General features: G+C 44.8%; 2 protein-coding genes across 2 annotated transcripts in view; one reads left to right on the top strand and one right to left on the bottom strand.

The window, feature by feature from the left end:
- Positions 1–206: 206 nt before the first annotated feature.
- Positions 207–4,158, bottom strand: SLC25A4 (solute carrier family 25 member 4). Its single transcript, XM_073341801.2, has 4 exons — positions 3,793–4,158; positions 1,443–1,929; positions 714–854; positions 207–398 (listed from the first exon to the last, which is right to left on the bottom strand). Exons 1-4 carry the CDS (start codon positions 3,901–3,903, stop codon positions 241–243), a joined length of 897 nt encoding a protein of 298 aa, XP_073197902.1. The 5' UTR covers positions 3,904–4,158; the 3' UTR covers positions 207–240.
- Positions 4,159–15,277: 11,119 nt separating this feature from the next.
- Positions 15,278–19,876, top strand: part of LOC140910980 (EF-hand calcium-binding domain-containing protein 6) — a 90,473-nt gene continuing 85,874 nt past the window's right edge. Inside the window, exon 1 of the mRNA XM_073343190.2 lies at positions 15,278–15,704. Coding sequence (XP_073199291.2) covers positions 15,278–15,704 — 427 coding nt within the window. The remainder of the gene's footprint in view (positions 15,705–19,876) is intronic.

The raw sequence follows: 19,876 nt of genomic DNA, 5'->3' as shown, positions 1-19,876 counted from the left end.
GAATAAGTATATTAGTGATAGCGTATATATTAAATATCTGCACAGGTTCCAATACAAATATGAGGACTTTTCAGTCAAAATTTAACTATGAATCAATAGACAACCATTAAACAATTATGCATTCTTCTCTGAACTGGATTTACCCCATGACAGCCATCTCAATTTCCCTAGGAAATATTTTGTTGTCCATTAAACCACAAGTAGTATATTACACAACTGAACAGAAGAGTTTTATTTACTTTAGACAAATTTCTTGATCTCATCATACAATACTAATACAAAAGCACCGCCCATGCCTCTCAACACATTGGACCAGGCACCTTTGAAGAAAGCTTTGGCTCCTTCATCTTTAGCTATCTTCTTCCAGCAATCAATTGTGCCCTTGTACATAATATCAGCTGTGGAGACAAGAAGGTACACATCAGAAACTGTTGAATCATACAGGCAATTCCATCAATTAGAAGTGTGCTCCCAAGAACATTTTAAATTAGTACAAATACATTAACAACAACAAAAAATGCAGCTCTATCAAAGTGCTTCACAACAATCTGAAAGGCCAATCAGATATAGTGAGGACCCATTTATTCCAATGTTATTTTATTAGAAAAAGGTCAGATTTTCTGTAGCATATATAATGCCCTAAATTTTGGCCATGTCCTGCTGGGGAGATAATCTCTTCAGCTAGGCCACTACAGGCAAAGACCTGTTCTTACCTCCCTTTCGGCCAGACTGCATCATCATCCTACGTCGGACAGTGTCAAAAGGGTAGGACACCAGCCCCGCTACAGCAGTGACTGACTGGGCAATCATCCAACTCACTATGATGTGCACGTTCTTGGGATCAGGCATCATACCTGTCAAGAGTAATTTAACAATGTCAGTTGGGGGGGTGGGGGAGAGAATCATTCCTACCCCAGACTCCACCCATTCACAGATTCTGATCAATGGTAAGTCGAGGGGACTTTTCCCCACAGCCAATTCCTTCAGCTATATCTTGCTCAGTATCATCAGTCTTCATTCAGTCCAGCCATTTAAACGTCAGTCAAGAGTTAGATTTTAGAACATTTAACCTTGACCATAACAGCTTCCTTGCAGAACTGCACTACAGTAGTAGTATGAGGATTTAGACTTCTTATAACCCAATTCAACAAACTACACAAAAATGACCATGCTGGAATGAGAATGAAATTACAAACTCAGTTTTAAGAGGCTCTGAGTTTGCAAAAACAAAAGCCTGATGTGAGGGAATCAACCAAAACAGACAGGATGGAATTTCAAGAGTGTGCTGTAATATTTATAATCCATTATATAAAATTTAAACAAAGCTACAGTTTAGCTAAGTCCTGAGAGCCAATGCCCAAGGTAGGGTGCACTGGAGCAGTCCATCCTTATATTTGTTGGATTATCTCTCAGTAATCACAGCTCCCTCCTCCTCCACTTACCCTTGGCTGTGTCATAGACCCCAAAATAGGCTGCTCTGTAGATAATGATGCCCTGGACTGACACATTGAATCCTTGGTAGAGCCCTCTGAGGCCATCAGATTTGAAGATCTTGGCAATGCAGTTGCCCAGCCCTGTGAACTGCCTCTCACTCAGCCCTTTTCCAACGTCGGCAGCCAGCCTGGTCCTGGCAAAATCAAGGGGGTAAACGAAGCACAGAGAGGTGGCTCCTGCAGCACCTCCAGAGGCCAGGTTCCCTGCGAAGTAGCGCCAGAACTGCTTGTGCCTGTCCACTCCCCCCAAGAAGATCTGCTTGTACTTGTCCTTGAAAGCAAAGTTGAGGGCCTGGGTGGGGAAGTAACGTATGACATTGGCCAGGTTGCCTCTCCAGAAGGAAATGATGCCCTGTTCCTTGGGTATCCTCACCACGCAGTCTATGATCCCCTTGTACTGCTTGTCAGCTGTGATCTGTTGGCTGGCATGCTGGACCTGAGAGAGAAGGGGGGAAAGAAAGAGAGAAGGGCACAGAGAGGAGATCGCAACAGTTACTTTGGACAATGTATCAGACAAACCCCAATTTGTCAAAGTGAAGAAACGGAATAAAATAAGACAGTAAATATAATACCACTATATAAACCCATGGTACACCAACACCTTAAATACCACATGCAGTTCTGGTTGGTCCATCTCAAAAAAAGATGGAGATTAGAATTGCAAAAGGTACAGAGAAGTGCCACAAAAATTAGAGGTATGGAACAGCTTCCGTATGACCAGAAATTAAAGAGACTGGGACTGTTCAGCTTGGCAAAGAGATGACTAAGGGGGGATATGGTAGAGGTCTATAAAAATCACAAATGGTGTGGAGAAAGCAAACAAGGAAGTGTTCTTTACCCCTTCACTTATCACCAGTACCAGGAGTCACCCAATAAATTGACTAGGCAGCAGGTTTTAAAAAAACTAAGGAAGAACTCTACACACAACACAGTCTACCTGTGGAACTCTTGGCCTTCACAACTCTCCTGTACCAACAAGTATAACTAGGTTCAAAAAAGAACTAGATAAGTTCATGGGGGATGTGTCCATCAATGGCTATTAGCCAAGATGTTTAGGGACATAACCCCAGGCTCTGGGTGTCCCTAGGCCTCTGACTGCCAGAAGTTGGGAGTGGACAACAGGGGATGAATCACTCAATAATTGCCCTGTTCTGTTAATTCCCTCTCAGGCATCTGGCATTGGCCACTGTTGGAAGACAGGATACTGGACTAGATGGACCATTGGTCTGACCCAGTATGGCCGTTCTTATGTTCTTGAGAAATTCCTGCTTCTCATCATGAGATCTATCATGCATCTTTCATCTACTCTGGAAGATTAGATGAAGCCTTTTTTCATAACCTTACCATTCAACATAATAGCCTGTACCTGTTTTATTCAATCTTAACCCAGTTTCTTTAGGACCATTGCATTATTAAGTCAAAAGGAAACTGCCTACAGGAGGAGACACCTGCTGGGCATTTGCAGGAGGATCCTGAAACTTTAACAGAAAGACATCTTCCAGAAAGCTTATCCAATTGCACAGAAGTGTAAGCGTGTTTGTCTCAGACAAGTGTAGAGCCTTGCTTTAGCGTTTCACATTTCCATTTCACTTAGCAAGTCAGATAGTAAGTGCACACTTAGCATGTTTGGGTCCCGGGTCTTATCGTCCGGCCAACAAGCCCCTGAAAACAGTGATGCCCATTGAAGCTTAATTTGTAATTAAAGAGGTGCTAGAGCTCAAGCAATTTTTTTTTTAAAGTTTTCATAACTGAGTGGGCAAGCCCAGAGCTGCTGGGGCTATGAACTTCCAAGCCCTGGCACAAATTGAGCCCGATTTGACGCCAGTTTCCCCCAGCGCTCAGTGTCCCCATGTATCCCGGCTATAAACGGAGCCAGGAGAAAGAAGCGGTGCTGCTGTTGCGTAACCAGAGCTCCCGAAGCCAGTTGCCATATTTAGGCACTTCAAGCTTGTGCCCACCTGACACTAAGATTCCTGCACCGCTTGCAAGTCAAAACTTCACGCTCCTACCCCACAGGGAAGGAAAACTCCTTGCAAGCGCCCAGAAATAAATACACGGCATCTTTTTTCTGGATTACCACCCAGCGCCCCGACCCGCAGCACGCCCCCCATTTAGATTTGCTCTCTAGACAATCACGAGCCGACACCGATAAGAGGCAACCCGCTGCTAGATTTCCACTCACACGGTCGCCAGCAGCGTTTAACGTTGCAGGGGGCTTTTAACGCCCAGCGAGCCATGCACGCCCACGAGAAACAAAGTCCGTCGCCCGGGGCTTGAAGGAAATCGTCCCCCTCCTTACCTGCAGCAGCAGTTTAACTCTTTCTATGGGAGCGACAGCGGTCTTAGAAATAGCAGCAGCCACCCCGCCAGCCAGGAAGTCCTTGAGGAAGCTGATCGCTTGGTTAGTCATGTTGGAACTCGCTCACACAAACCCCAAGGGGCCCCCCTCGCGCAAGCGGCTGGCTGCGGCTGCCTCCCCCGCCGGCCCCTCGCGCCCAGCTCCGAAGGGAGCAGCGTCTCTCCTGCTTATATCCCCTCCGCTTCTCGCGATAAGAGGAGGGTCCCCCGCGGGGCGCAGGCATTGGCCAGGAACCCCCCAGTCATCAGAGGGCAGAGGGGCACAGCCGCCATGCTGGCCCGCAGAGGCCGCGCGGGCGGGCGGGCGGCGCGGCTGCCCGGCGCTCGGGACGTTTAAAGGGCAAATTAAAGTTATCTGCTCCCTGCGGGAGAACGCTATGTCAGAGCACGTGCCTGCTGTATTAATAGCACGGCGGAGACGCCGGGCGGGGCTGGGGCAGGCTGCAGAACCACTTCGGAGAGCGTTAACCGTTTGCGTTCGCGCCCAGGGCTGGGAACCCGCGGACAGAGCAAGGGAAGTGGGGGAGTCCGATAAAAGCTTTTCATAAACCGGCAAATGTATTTTAACGGCTCTTATCCTCTCTGTTGAGGCGCACAGACAGAGGGCATCCGATTTACGGAGACATGGTACATCGTGAAAAGAAAAGGAGGGCGTGTGGCACCTTAGAGACTCACCGATTGACCTGAGCATGAGCTTTCGTGAGCCACGGCTCGCCTCATCGGATGCATCCTCGTACACAGTGATGCGCGCCAACAGGGCGCGCTGATGTGTGCACATAGCCTGGTTAATGGGGTTGTATGGATATTTTGTAAGATGAGGTAAAGAAGCTGATGCAAATATAATAGTGAGCCTCATTGGCCTGCTGAGGCATGAGAGCCTTTTACGTGGAGAACAAAAAGTGTTTAAGATTTAACACATTACTTGAAGTCCTAAAAGTCTGACAGATTGTATCAAATGCTAACACATTATCCGTGATCCTAGATTTCCTGAAGAGGAGAGAAAACTTTTCCTGCTAGTGTCCTCACTGTACCCTTAAGGACAGGTGACCCTGCATGAGACAGGAACTTAACTGGCAGAGTGGGCTAAGTAGGGTCACTTACATGGAAGGGAGGAGTGAGGGGGGCTGTAGGGAGCACGTGTCCTGGGAAATTCAAGTGCATGACTCAAACCAAATGTGAAACAGCAGAACAATTTGTGCACTCAGTACCTGATTCTTAACCAATTTCTCTGTGCCTCACTGTCCCCTCTTTTCCATCCATAAAATGTGGATAGTACTTTTACCCATCCCTTATGTGACTTGTCTGTTTAGACCCGAATCTGGCAAAGACTTACACACTCAAATCAATGGGACTACTTGTGCTTGTAAAGTTAAGTGGGTGTGTTTTCAGGATGGGGGCTTTAGATTGTGATAAGCACTCCAGGGCTTGTAGAGTACCTAGTGCAATGGCACATGAGTTTCAGTGGGGATTTGCAGACGCTCATGCAATACAAATAATAATAATTGGTAGAACTGAATTTCACCTTAACTTGGCAGCTAAAAGACTGACCTTCCCTACATAGTGATAGTCTCTTTAGGCACATCAAATTCCTCTCCTCACTGAAACAGTAAACTGGATTCGTGAGCCCCTGTGGCTGATCCCGCTCCCTCTAGCCCCAGCTACTTTAAGAATGTTTCCCTAGCCAAGGTAATAGAGTTTAAGGTAAGAAGGGACCACCAGCTCATCTAGCCTGACCTCCTGCATATCACATGCCACCTGCCAGCATACTAAACCCAAGCACTGGAATTAGACCAAAGTATTACAGCCCACAGGAAACCACACTGATATGCGCCACAGGCTGAGAATAGAAGGAACAGAGATGCATCAAGGCCCCTGCAGTGGCAAGGAAATGATTAAGTGAGATATACCTGGCAATTGACCTGTCCCCACACACTGAAGGGAAAGGTGGGAAAAACTCCACAAGGTCACCTGCTAATCTGACCTGAGGGAAAACTCCTTTCCGACCCCACATATGGCAATCAGTTAGACTCCAAGCACCTGAGACAGAGAATGCTCAGAGCCCAGGCCCACTCTGCCCAATGTCCCATCTCCAGTTGCTTCAGACAAAGGAGATTAAAAGAAAACAATCCAGAACACCTTGGGAGCAGAAAGGCCTTCCTGTTCCCGGCAGGTGGCTGTCTGAAACCCTGAAGTGTTAATACTGTCAAGGGCTGGAGATCGTACAGCAATACACCCAGAAAGTAAAGATGGCTCTTCTCACAATTATAAATTCTAGGATATTTGTGAGACCTTTGACTCCAAACAGAACCACTTCCTTGAAAGTATCTTGTGTCCTGCCCAGCATGGGCCTCCAACTGAACCCACTTGAATCTTCTTTCCACAGCTACTGAACAATGGGAAGAATAGACTCCAATCCAAGACTACAGTCACCACAAGTAAAAGCCCTGATACAGAGCAGAGAGTCACAGCTGTGAGTACCTGAGCACAAAAGCCCACAGCTGTGCTATGTCAGATAATAATTGAATAGCTAGAAAGCATAGTGATACCTCCACTGATGGAGTTAATTAGATTTTGCACAACTGGTGAAGGAAAACATGAGGCAACTACTATTGCTTTTCAATGCTGCTGATCTTTTGACCTTCATTTTTTCTTTCTCTGGTACCTCAGTCATCATTAAACCCCCCTTTTAACACCGAAGAACTCACTGAGCTGTGGAATTAAACTAAGAATGTTTTGGAATTTAACAGTAAGAGCTGAGGTCCTGCTGACTTTTTCTAGGAAGTATAATGGCCCAGATCCACAAAGATACCTAGGTGCCTAAACCCCAGATCAACAAACTGCCGCTTAGCTGCTACTGCCCTCTGTAGGTGCCTACGCTCACCCACTGCTTGAGTTTTCACTGTAAAAACCCCTATGTTTCTGCCTGTGGGTATGCACACTGCTGCTTCACTCTAGGCAACCAGATGTCTGTCTCACACCTAAGCCCAGCACAAGCCATAAACCAGGTGGAGGTGGGTGGGAGATGTCTATGCCTCCTGCAAGGTATGAGCCTGTAAGTTTTTTCTGAACATACCTACTAGATTGGGCTCCAGTCAAAATCCAGGGGGTGGAGATACCACCTCCCTTATAACTTTTAGCCCAGTGGTTAGCGCACTCCCCCAGGATGTGAGGTACCCAAGTTCAATTTCCCCCTCTGCCTGGGTCTCCCACATGCTGGGTGAATGTTCTACCCACTGGGATAAAAGTTATAAGGGGGAAGCAGCACCACCACTGGCATTTCTTGCAAAGAATAGTTGAGGTGCCTAAGCTGCCTGACTCCACAAGAGGATTCCTGGCTGCAGATCGCAAACAGAGATAGACACCTCCCTGTAGCCCACAGTTGGGTGCCTGATTTGTGAGCAGGCAGAGCTTAGGACACATCCCAATAAGGTTGGCATCTCTCATTGGCTAGTTTAGGCGGCTTCCCACTGGCTTTTGTGGATTTTATTCTTAGGCACCTGTGTTTCCTCATTCATTCTATAGGGAACCTAGGTGCTTAATCCAGGCTTTGTGGATCTCATAGTTATTCCATTGATTTTCTAGGCCCTAGAAATTAGGCATTCAGCTCTTCACTAGCTTTAGTGACCCAGGCCAGTGAGACTAGGGTACTAAGTGGAGGCTCACAGTTACCATCTAATTTTTCTACTAACTGATAGGTTGCTCTAGATGTAATATATCTAAGGCCCTACATTTTCATTTTTTATTTTGTTTCAAATTTCTCAGGAATTTATTATTGTTATAAAAATTAAAAAACAGGTACAAATTGTTGCAAAAAATTAACTTTACAGTTTTCTGGGTAAATAGAGTAAATATTATTCTGTTGTTTTATTTTAACTTTCAATAAAACACTTAGGTTCTGAAACATAAAAACAGTTTTTCATTTTTGACCTTTTTACTGTGAAAAGTAGTTCACTCACTTTTATTTGCTTTGAATGCTGATCACTATCTGTAGAGTTGATAATGTATATATGGCGGGTGTGGGATTGACAACAGTACATAAACTAGCACTTGAGTCCTTCAGGTACTTCTGACACTGCTCCCCACTCTTGAAGGAGAGATGACAGGTTGGTAACCTAGGCTATCTTGGTTTCTGAGCCACCATCTCTCCTGTCTCAGTGGGCTTGGAAGTAGAAGAGTAGAGGAGGCAGTGTGAGGAGATGGTGCCCTTGCCTCCTACACTTCCTCCAAAATTCGGCTGAAAATTGGTAAAAACAGCATAATAGGTTTTGGAAACTTGAGAATTTTTCAGTAAAAACTGAAGATGAATGGTCTTGGATATACTGTATGCAAATTCAGTTACATTAGAGAATGACCTTGTTCATGGACAGAAAAATTCTCTTTTGACTTCTAACCAGAGCAAATTCAATATGAAAGATATTAACAGAGAATAAACATGGATTCCCATGATATATTTTTTTACTGTCACTTCTCAGGGAATAGCCACCGATTAGTAACATCATTGACTACAGATGCAATGACTACTTCGTGAAGGTAGCATTAAGAGTTCTATCATAAACTTAATGTTAACCCCCACTTTCCTCTATCTGTGAACTGAGTAAGCGTTTAGTTTGAAAATGTTTCCATGTGTTGTATGTTAGTAGGAGCATTTATTAAGATAATTTAATGACTCTAGGGTGCATGTGTGATGCTGTATACCCTGGTGCCCACTCAGGACAGGACTGCAGGCTAATTCACTCATATGCTAATAGAAATCAAAGGAGTGTCTAAAGGTATTGTAGTATAATCAGGCCAATTCGCTTGTGTGTTAGTTTAGTTCAAAGAAAATGTTAATGGTATTGTCTTCACTTATCTATAATTCGTAGATTGCTATCACATTACATTATGTATATCCCTGTAACTCTTTAACCCTAGATTAGTGGTTCTTAACCAGGGGTACATGTACTTCTGGGGGTACCCAGAGGTTTTTCAGGGGTGCATAACTCATTTAGATATTTGCCTAGTTTTACAACAGGCTACCTAAAAAGCACTAGCGAAGTCAGAACAAACTAAAATTTCATACAGATGACTTGTTTATACTGCTTTATATACTTTACAGTGAAATGTAACTACAATATTTATATTCCAAATGATTTATTTTGTAATTATATGGTAAAAACAAGAATGTAAGCAATTTTCAGTAATAGCATACTGTGTTACTTTTGTATTTTTATGTCTGACTTTGTAAGCAAGTAGTTTTTAAGTGAGGTGAAACTTGGGGGATACGTAAGACAAACCAGACTCCTGAAAAAGGGGTACACTAATCTGGAAAAGTTGAGAGCCATGGCCCTAGATCAAAAGTGTGTGTGAGTGTTAATATGAGAATATGCTTGATGTTTAAACTTCATGAAAACTAATTAAGCATTGTTGTTTGCTATTACATTACCTTTTACATTGCATATATCCCTGTAATTAAATTACGCATCAAGCATGACTGGAGCCTTGAAAATGTAAATGAAGACTCATGGAATTGTAGAACGGGAAGGGACCTCAAGAGGTCACCTAGGCTAGAGTCCTGCCATGAGTGCAGAGGAAAGTATTATCTAGACCATCCCTGACAGGTGCTTGTCTAACCTGCTCTTAAAAATTTCCAGTGATGGAGATTCCACAACCTCCCTAGGAAATTTATTCCAGTGCTTAACCATCCTAACAGTTAGGAGGCTTTTCCTAATGTCCAACCTAAACCGCCCTTGCTGCAACTTAAGCCCATTGCTTCTTGTCCTATCCTCAGATGTTAAAGAGAACAATTTTTCTCCCTCCTGCTTGTAACAACTATTTATGTACTTGAAAACTGTTATCATGTCCCCCCTCACTCTTCTCTTCTCCAGACTAAACAAACCCTCATAGGTTCAATCTTCCCTCATAGGTCATGTTTTCTAGACCCTTCATCATTTTTGTTGCTCTCCTCTGGACTTTCTCCAGTTTGTCCACATCTTTTCTGAAATGTAGCACTCAGAATTGGACACAATACTCCAGTTAAAGCCTAATCAGCAGAGAGTAGAGCAGAAGAATTACTTCTTGTGTCTTGCTTACAACACTCCTGCTAATGCACCCCAGGATGATGTTTGGCTTTTTTTTGCAACGGTGTTACACTGTTGACTCATATTTAGCTTCAGATCCCTTTCCACTGTACTCCTCCTGGGCAGTCATTTCCCATTTTCTATGTATGCAACTGATTGTTCCTTCCTAAGTGGAGTACTTTGCATTTGTCCTTATTGAATTTCATCCTATTTACTTCAGACCATTTCTCCAGTTTGTCCAGATCACTTTGAATTTTAATTCTACCCTCCAAAGCACTTGCAACCCCTCCCAGCTTGATATTGTCTGCAAACTGTATAAGTGTACTCTCTATGCCATTATCTAAATCGTTGATGAAGGTATTGAACAGAATCAGACCCAAAACTAATCCCTGTGGGACCCCACTTGATATGCCCTTCCAGCTTGATTGGGAACAATTTATTGCTTATTTGCTCCATTATTTTTATGGGTACTGAAGTTAAGATGACTGGTCTGTAATTTCTTGGGTTGTTTTATTTCACTTTTTATAGATTGGCATGATATTTGTCCTTTTCCAGTCCTCTGGAATCTCACCCATCTTCCATGATTTTTACTGCTTAAGAGTGCTAACTTAAAAGTAAGGGCCATTGTGTTCGACAATGGAAATTCACTGCCCACGTGTATGAAAACATGGTTCAGATTGCCTTCTGTGAGCAGAAACTATAAATACTGATTCCAAGGAATAATCCTTATCTCTGACTCTTTAGATTCTTACAGAGAAAATACCAAATGCAAAGTGGAGATCCCTAGAAACTTCTGGGTTCCCTGAAAAGACTTTTGGGAAACTACCAGTGTATTACATCAACTGCTATTATTTTGGACTTACAAACTTTGACTCACCTATTATTATACTTTACCTGCTTTAACCTCTCAATAACTCTCATTCCTTTCTCTTAGCTAATAAACCTATGGTTAATTTACTATAGAATTGGCTGTCAGCATTGACTTTGGTGTGAGATCCAAAGTACCAGCTGATCTGTGGAAAGTGACTTGTCCTTTGGGATTGGGAGTAACCTGCTTGGTGTGATTTTTGGTTTATTTGACTATTATCGCTAAGTCCAGTTTGTCTGGGTGGCAGAATAGGCTGGAGTACCTAAGGGGACTGTTTGTGACTCCATGGTAAGACTGGTATAGTGATCCAGGAGTATACAGTTGTTACAGGCTTGGTGAAATCTAATTATAGAATATACCACAGCTTTGGGGTGTCTGCCTGTTTTCTGAGAGTCTGACATGAGATTGGCACTCAGTTGTGAACCACTCTAGACAGCATGGCAACAGTATTTTTATATAGCTGTTAATTTCCACTTTCAAAATTTTACTGCAGTTTCCTCAACATGGGAACCTAGGGACTAGCATAATGGATCAGGCCATTGGTTCATTTATTTCAGTGTCCTATCACCATCACATGCTTTGGAAGAAGGTGTAAAACCAACAGAAACCCTGAAGACGGTAATTATGGAATAATCTGCCTACAGGGAAAGCTTTAGCCTAGAGTTTATATCTCTTCCAACATCTTTAAAAAAATCTTTATTGTAACTCTGGATTTTTTTTTTCTCAACAGAGACCCTGGTCTTGCCAACACTTACACATGTGTGTAACTTTATGCACATAAGTTGTAACAGGCTTCATTTGGGGCCCAGCAGGCCTAGTGGGGAGGCCAAACCTCAACAGCCTCCCAAAGTCTTGGGATGGACTTGCTGAACACCGTGAGCGCCTGGTGGCCAAGTTACAGTCCATGATTTCCCCCATTCTTTCAGATGGCCAGAGGAGGAGGAAAGTCTAGGGTGGGGGGTCCCCCCAGCACAGCGGGGAAAGAGGTGAGGAGAATCTCAGACCCCTTTTAGCTGATACAATAGACCAGCCTCCCCTGTTCTCTCTTCAGTTTGGGGCATGGTCCCAGCACTCTGCTTCTGTCTGAGCAGAGGGTTGATCACACAGTCTCAACAATTCAGATAATCAGCTGATGTGGTGTGATTTTTTTGGTTTGTCTGAATATTTTGTGGCAATTAGATCCACAGGCTAATTGTGCATTATGTATTTCTTTTTATCAATTCTAAATTTGCTCCCTTTCACTTTCATTGAATCAATTGTTAATTATTATGGCTTATTTAACATTTATACTGTGATGGCCCTAAGGCCACAACTGGGTTGGATCCCAGGGTGCCAAGTACTATACAAACACATACTAAACGACAGTCCGTGTCCCTAAAGTTTACAATCTAAAAGACAAAACATAATCCTTTTGTTGTTGTATTATGAAAAAGAGGTGTGCCCTGGTACACTTTTAAACCTCCAAACTGGCACATATATATAGTTTGATCTTTACATTTCATCTTAGGAAATCTTTGGAAAACTATTGAGTTTGTTTTAAGAGAAGTAACAAATAATCATTCAGTGTTGTCAATCCAGTACCTTGTATGAGCACGAAAAGTTAAATAAGCCCCACAGTTCATACAGTCATAACAACCAGAGTAAAAACAAATTACCACATACAGATCAACCCTCCTCATACTCCAATTAGTCACATTTTGTTTAATCTGAAACTCTGATTATCCAAATGTTTTGGATGTCCTTGAATCCTTCAGACAGTCGGAGATTATCAACTGACATTTTCAGGCACAGAGACCCATATGCAATTCTCAGTGCAGGACTGGGGCCAGAAGCCCAGAGCCACAAAGGAACTTAATTGAGTAATTGCTACTGCGATTCACAAAACTGGTGTGAAGCTACTACGCGGTGTACCTACCTCTGTACTCAACTAAACTCACCTAGTGCCTAAATTGTCACTACAAATGTCCCTTAGTGGTCTAAACTTATGTCTTGCCGTAGGTGTCCAGATGCCTATCTCATACCTAATCCCAGTGGTATCCTCAAACCAGATGCAGATTGGGGACAATAGGCAGGGGGACACGTATCTGGTACGGGTCCTCAGAGCACAGTTACCAGATTTAGGCCCATTCAAAATCCAGCAGCAGGAGACATTGCCTCTCCTATAACTTGTAGCCCCATGGTTAGAGCACTTCCCACTATGCAGGAAATCTGAGTCCAAATCCCCTGTCTACCAGATAGAAAGGAGTTGAAAAGGGATCTCCCTATGCTCAGGGCTATGAGATATTCCAATGTGGGTCTCTCTCGATCTCTCCTGTTGAAACTGTTCCACTTTGGATTAAATAAATTAAATAGAGGGACTAATCACCAGTGTGGAATCATGTCCACACTCTCTCTCTGACTCAGTGACTTTTTAAGTATTTATGTACAATGGAACAGCTTCAGCTAGAGAGACTGAAAGATACTCATACCAGAATATCCGATAGCCCAGTGGTTCACATGTGCTCCTGAGAGTGGGAGACTGCTCTTAAAATTTCCTCCATTTAGGCAGGGAATTGAACCTGGGTCTCCCACATCCTGGGTGAATGAGCTAACCACTGGGCTAAAAGTTATAATGGAGATACCATCTTCTCTGCTCTTTCTTGCAAAAACAGCTTAGGCACCTAAGCCACCTGGGTCCAGGAGAGAGGTTCCGAGGTGTGGAGAGCTCGTGGAGATAGGCCAGCACCTCCCTGCAACCCAGACGTGGGTGCCTAACTCTGTATGAAGGGTGGGTTTAAGATACACTCATCTAGTTGGCATCTCCCATTGGCTAATTTAGTTGGCTACCCACTAGCATGCTGTTTTTTATGGATCCCATTCTCAGGCACCTATCTCTCCCCATGCATTGTATGGGGAGATTAAGTGCTTAATTCAGGGGTTTTGGATTCTAGTGACTTTCAAAGTATCTAAAAATGAAGTGTGCAGTCTAAATCCCTCTGTGGATCTTGGCATAGTCTTTAAACTCATATTCCCTTAGTGTAAAGTATTAATTTTGATTCTGAATCCCAAGGTAATATGACCAGAGGGCCTTTCCCCAGGCATCTATCAAGATGACTATGACCCTGGTGTTCTGATGTCCACCTCATAACAGTTATCCGTGCCTTTGTCACCTCAGGACAGGATTACTGTAACATGCTTTACATAGGGTTATCCTTGTAGATCACTTAGAAGCTGCAGCTGATGCAAAATGCAGATGGCTGCGTATTGATGGTGTTGGCTGTGGAACAGATTATACCAGGGCTAAAGATCTGCATTGACTTTCTGAAAAAAGAAAAGGAGTACTTGTGGCACCTTAGAGACTAAGCAATTTATTTGAGCATAAGCTTTCGTGAGCTACAGCTCACTTCATCGGACGCATCCAATGAAGTGAGCTGTAGTTCACCAAAGCTTATGCTCAAATAAATTGCTTAGTCTCTAAGGTGCCACAAGTACTCCTTTTCTTTTTGTCAATACAGACTAACATGGCTGCTACTCTAAAAATTGACTTTCTGTTCACTTCTAGAGGCATTTAAAGATGTTGACCTGATATTCATCTCTGTAAAGCCCCATGGTTTGTCCTGTCCATCTAAAAGACAGTCCCTTTTCCTCTAATAGCTAGGGCATTCTTCCAGTCCCTGGGGTTGAAGGTCTGGGAGCTGGAGACTCTCAGCTGAAGCGCCTCAACTTTGTCTCCGTTTTGGTCGAACAGAGTCCAAGTTTATTGACCTTCAGGATACAGTGTAAGGTAGATCTGTTTACTCAGGCTTTAGTCCTGGATTTGTAGACAGCTGCATCCTGGGGATGGGGGTCAGTTTGACATCTGTGGCTCAAGTCTATATTTTATTTTAATTTCCATACATGTGCCAAGGGACTGGCTGCATGTTACAAAGGGGAGCCCCACATATGCTCACAAGTAAATGCTCCGTGCAGTTCGCAAGACTCCGTTTCTTGGTGGTAACGCTCCCCCGGTAGCTGTGTAGGGAGGAGAGTCCAGTGGTTACGCCGGGGAGGCGGGGGGTTCCCTTCCTCCCACGGCTTCTGTCACTGGGCTGGGGAATGCAGCCGGACCTCCCTGCGGTGCGTCTGGCTCGCACTCTGGCAGAAATGTTGTTGGAAAGGGACTCAGGCGTTTTCTGTTGCCTGTAGCAACCTCCCCTTGCTCCAGAAGAGAAACACCATCCGCTCCAAAGCGTCCGGGGCGGCTGGGGGAATCGAGCACGGGGCAGTGCCAGGGCTTCGTTGGCTCAGCAGCCGCTCGGGCTCGCAGCACAGGGCCCCGGAACGTACTGGCCTGGGCACGGGGGGCTGGAAACGGTCCCTACGCAGCCTTTTAAAAGAGGGGCAGGGGAGGGCGCTCCGGCTCCGCACCCAGCCAGGTGCAGCCCCCAGGCGGTTTGTGTTGGGGCTTTTACGCCTGGCGCGGGGGAGGAGGCGGCGGAGCCGCCCGACACGGATCGGCCTGGTCTTGTCTCCTTTCGGCCAGGATGGCTGCCCGCGGCGAGGTGCCCTCCGGCCGCCCGCAGGCTCCCAGCATCGCTTCGCCCCGGCTGCCGCCTGTGATCCCGCACCCGCTCTCCCGGCTCGGCGACCCGGAGCGCCTGGCTCTGCGCGGGTTCGCGCCTCGCGGACAGCGGCCTGCAGGGGGCAGCGGCGGCGCCCGGGCCCCGCCGCCGCAGCCCCCCGAGCCGGAGCTGCTGGCGCCCGCCTCCCGCGGTGCCCGCTCCCTCCCGGCCCCCCGGCAGCCGCAGGAGGTCTGCGCCCGCGCGGCCCCGGGCAAGCCCAAGCTCCCGCTGTTCGGTACGTGCCGGCAGAGCGTGGGGAGGGGCCCGCAAGGGGCCAGCCTGCCCCCGTCCCGTGGGAGCTGGAGGGAGCCCCCGGGGCGGGCAGAGCTGCCGCGCGAGGAGAGCACAGGTAACCGGTATCTCTGCTGTCAGGGAGGGGATGCCACATGCCTGGGGGATGGGACTCGAGGAAAAGCTGATAGGGAGGGAAGCGGTGTTTTGTAAGTGATGAACACTTGGCTTTAGAAAAAGAAAGGTGTTACCGATGTTCGGTGCAACGTACCCGTCCTATCCCCAACCCAAGTGAATGGGCTTTGTTGGGTCACAGTCTGAAGATCGGGTGGAGGAAATAGGAGTCGGAGATTGCCCCTCCTAACCTGTAGGCAAACTGCTGCTCCTTCAAGACCATTACTCCAACTCCTAAGGTAGTGTAGCAGTAGCTGTCCGTCTGTAAGCCCGGCCCCTACATAGTCATGGATCCTGATCACTTTCCTCTCCAAGTGCTTCAGAATTGATTCCTGGAGGACCTGCTCCATGATTTTTCCTTGGGCCTACCCTTAAAATGCTTCCACGTGCTAGACAAGTGGGATTCTCTTGTAGTAGAGAGGGGTTGCAGAGGCTTCCTTGTATGACCAGTGTGCCTAAAACTTCCTTTGCAGCCTCACCATGGAGTGGATGTTAAGAGTAACAAGAAGGATTTCTACAGGTATGTTAGCAACAAGAAGAAGGTCAGGGAAAATGTGGGCCCTTAGTGAATGGGAGAGGCAACCTAGTGACAGAGGATGTGGAAAAAGCTAATGTACTCAATGCTTTTTTCGCCTCTGTCTTCACAAACAAGGTCAGATCTCAGCCTACTGCACTGGGCAGCACAGTATGGGGACGAGGTGACCAGCCCTCTGTGGAGAAAGAAGTGGTTCAGGACTATTTAGAAAAGGTGGACAAGCAGAAGTCCATGGGGCCGGATGCACTGCATCTGAGGGTGCTAAAGGAGTTGGCGGATGTGATTGCAGAGCCATTGGCCATTATCTTTGAAAACTCATGGTGACCAGGCGAGGTCCCGGAGGACTGGAAAAAGGCTAATGTAGTGCCCATCTTTAAGAAAGGGAAGACGGAGGATCCGGGGAACTACAGGCCAGTCAGCCTTACCTCAGTCCCTGGAAAAATCATGGAGCAGGTCCTCAAGGAATCAATTCTGAAGCACTTAGAGGAGAGGAAAGTGATCAGGAACAGTCAGCATGGATTCACCAAGAGTAAGTCATGCCTGACTAACCTAATTGCCTTCTACAATGAGATAACTGGCTCTGTGGATGAGGGGAAAGCAATGGACATGTTATTCCTTGACTTTAGCAAAGCTTTTGATACGGTCTCCCACAGTATTCTTGCCAGCAAGTTAAAGAAGTATGGGCTGGATGAATGGACTATAAGGTGGATAGAAAGCTGGCTAGATTGTCGGGCTCAACAGGTGGTGATCAATGGCTCCATGTCTACTTGGCAGCCGGTATCAAGCGGAGTGCCCCAAGGGTCAGTCCTGGGGCCGGTTTTGTTCAATATCTTTATTAATGATCTGGAGGACGGCGTGGATTGCACCCTCAGCAAGTTTGCAGATGACACTAAGTTGGGAAGAGCGGTAGATACGCTGGAAGGTAGGGATAGGATACAGAGGGACCTAGACAAATCAGAGGATTGGGCCAAAAGAAATCTGAGGAGGTTCAAAAAGGACAAGTGCAGAGTCCTGCACTCTGGACGGAAGAATCCTATGCACTGCTACAGATTAGGGACCGAGTGGCTAGGCAGCAGTTCTTCAGGAAAAGGACCTAGGAGTTGCAGGGGACGAGAAGCTGGATATGAGTCAATAGTATGCCCTTGTTGCCAAGAAGGTTAATGGCATTTTGGGCTGTATAAGTAGGAGTATTGCCAGCAGATTGAGGGACGTGATCATTCCCCTCTAGTCTGCATTGGTGAGGCCTCATCTGGAGTACTGTGTCCAGTTTTGGGCCCAATACTATAAGAAGGATGTGGAAAAATTGGAAAGAGTCCAGTGGAGGGCAACAAAAATGATTAGGGGGCTGGAGCACATGACTTATAAGGAGAGGCTGACGGAACTATTTAGTTTGCAGAAGAGAAGACTGAGGAGGGATTTGATAGCTGCTTTCAACTACCTGAAGGGGGGTTCCAAAGAGGATGGATCTAGACCAGGGGTCGGCAACCTTTCAGAAGTGGTGGGCCGAGTCTTCATTTATTCAGTCTAATTTAAGGTTCGGCTTGCCAGTAATACATTTTCACGTTTTTAGAAGATCTCTTTCTATAAGTCTATAATATATAACTAAACTGTTGTTGTATGTAAAGTAAATAAGGTTTTTAAGAAGCTTCATTTAAAATTAAATTAAAATGCAGAGCCCCCAGACTGGTGGCCAGGACCCGGGCAGTGTGAGTGCCACTGAAAATCAGCTCGCATGCCGCCTTTGGCATGCGTACCACAGGTTGCCTATCCCTGATCTAGGCTGTTCTCAGTGGTGGCAGATGACAGAACAAGGAGTAATGGTCTCAAGTTGCAGTGGGGGATGTTTAGGTTGGATATTAGGAAAAACTTTTTCACTAGGAGGGTGGTGAAGCACTGGAATGGGTTACCTAGGGAGGTGGTGGAATCTCCTTCCTTAGAGGTTTTTAAGGCCCGTCTTGACAAAGCCCTGGCTGGGATGATTTAGTTGGGGATTAGATGGCCTCCTGAGGTCCCTTTCAACCCTGATACTCTATGATTCTATGAAGTGGTGCAAGAACCTGCCATAGTGACCTCTTTCCACACTTGAATTGTACCTTTATATAGTACAGTGATGTACACTTTAACTGTACAAAATAAGACTGAAGTTCTGTCCCAAGGATCTGGTGGTGATGTCAATCCTAAGAATCATTAAATGTCAACCATATTCCAAAGGGTAAATGAGGGCCACATTTTCAAATGGGCTTTTAACTCTGCCTGCGAACTCTGCTTGTACGTATTTACGTGCAAGTGCAAAAGTGCAGTTGTGTGCATAAATCAGATAGTCACACAATTAATTTGCATAAATAAATGTTTGTATGTGCACATTACAGAGACCCTTGTAACATTTGTTCCTAAACAGGCAAACCATAACACTCCCACTTCATCTTATTTAAATAAAAAAGTGATGGTGCCAAGAATATTATACTATTACAATTATAGTAGAAAATTATAGCGTATTAGAAATGTCTCTTTTGAAACCTGAATTTAAAACTCCTTCGATAGACATCATAAATGCATATAATAAAACATTACTGTTTCGTTTTATTATATACATTAGTTTTTACTTTAGAAAACATTATTAACAAATGAAATTGTAAGACCATTTTCTCACAGTAATGTTTGCTGAGCTCCTGCCAATTACTAAGCCAAGTAAGAATTCTACTTTGCAATTATGAGACAATAAAAAGTAATACTTTAAATTATGTCTCCAAATAGACTGTATTTAATACTTAGGTATTCAGCAGACACTTAAATTGGTACAGTCATGATATATAATGACATTTACTTATTGTGTGATTCATTGACTATCATGACCCAGTTTTTAAACTTGTCTGTTCAAAATGGAGTGATTAATTTCAGATCCCTGGCATACAAGTGTACCCTAGGTAGCCAGATACTTGTGTTAATTTCAGTGCCCAAATGCAGACTAGAGTATCCTAAATTTAGAATGTTTTAAAATAGAGTTCGTAGAATACTGGCTCCATGAACTATGTATAAGTGCAGTAGATGAATGAAACGAGGAACCTGACAAACTTATATACACAAATAGTAATTGTTTCTGGAAAATACATGTAATTCATGTTGCCTTTATTTGGTCCATATTTTGTAAGTATTTTGTAAGTAATGTTCATATTACTAACGGGGGGTTAGATTCTGATGTTCTTACTCACACACTGAGAAGTACCTTACTTCACAAGGAGTTTCATTTGAAGTCAGTAAGATATGTGTACAGTAATGATTGTTGGCCCAGTTGTAAAATGCTTACTCACACTGAATGATACCTTACTACATACACGGTCCCATTGATTTCAGTGGGACTACTCATGTAGTAAGGTTCTATTCACCATAAGGGTGGCACAGTTGGACACTGTGTGAGTAAGGGAAAGAGGATTTTGCCATACATTGGTTATTAGAGGTTGTTACATTAGGGGTAAATATTACAGTTGTTTAAAATTGGTTGCAAAACTAAAGTGACCAAATACTATGCAAGTTTCAGAGTAACAGCCGTGTTAGTCTGTATTCGCAAAAAGAAAAGGAGTACT

The sequence above is a fragment of the Lepidochelys kempii genome, chromosome 4, assembly GCF_965140285.1.
Source record: "Lepidochelys kempii isolate rLepKem1 chromosome 4, rLepKem1.hap1, whole genome shotgun sequence".
NCBI lineage: Eukaryota > Metazoa > Chordata > Testudines > Cheloniidae > Lepidochelys > Lepidochelys kempii.
Note: the sequence above shows the minus strand (reverse complement) of the source record. Positions and strands in the feature narration are given on the sequence as shown.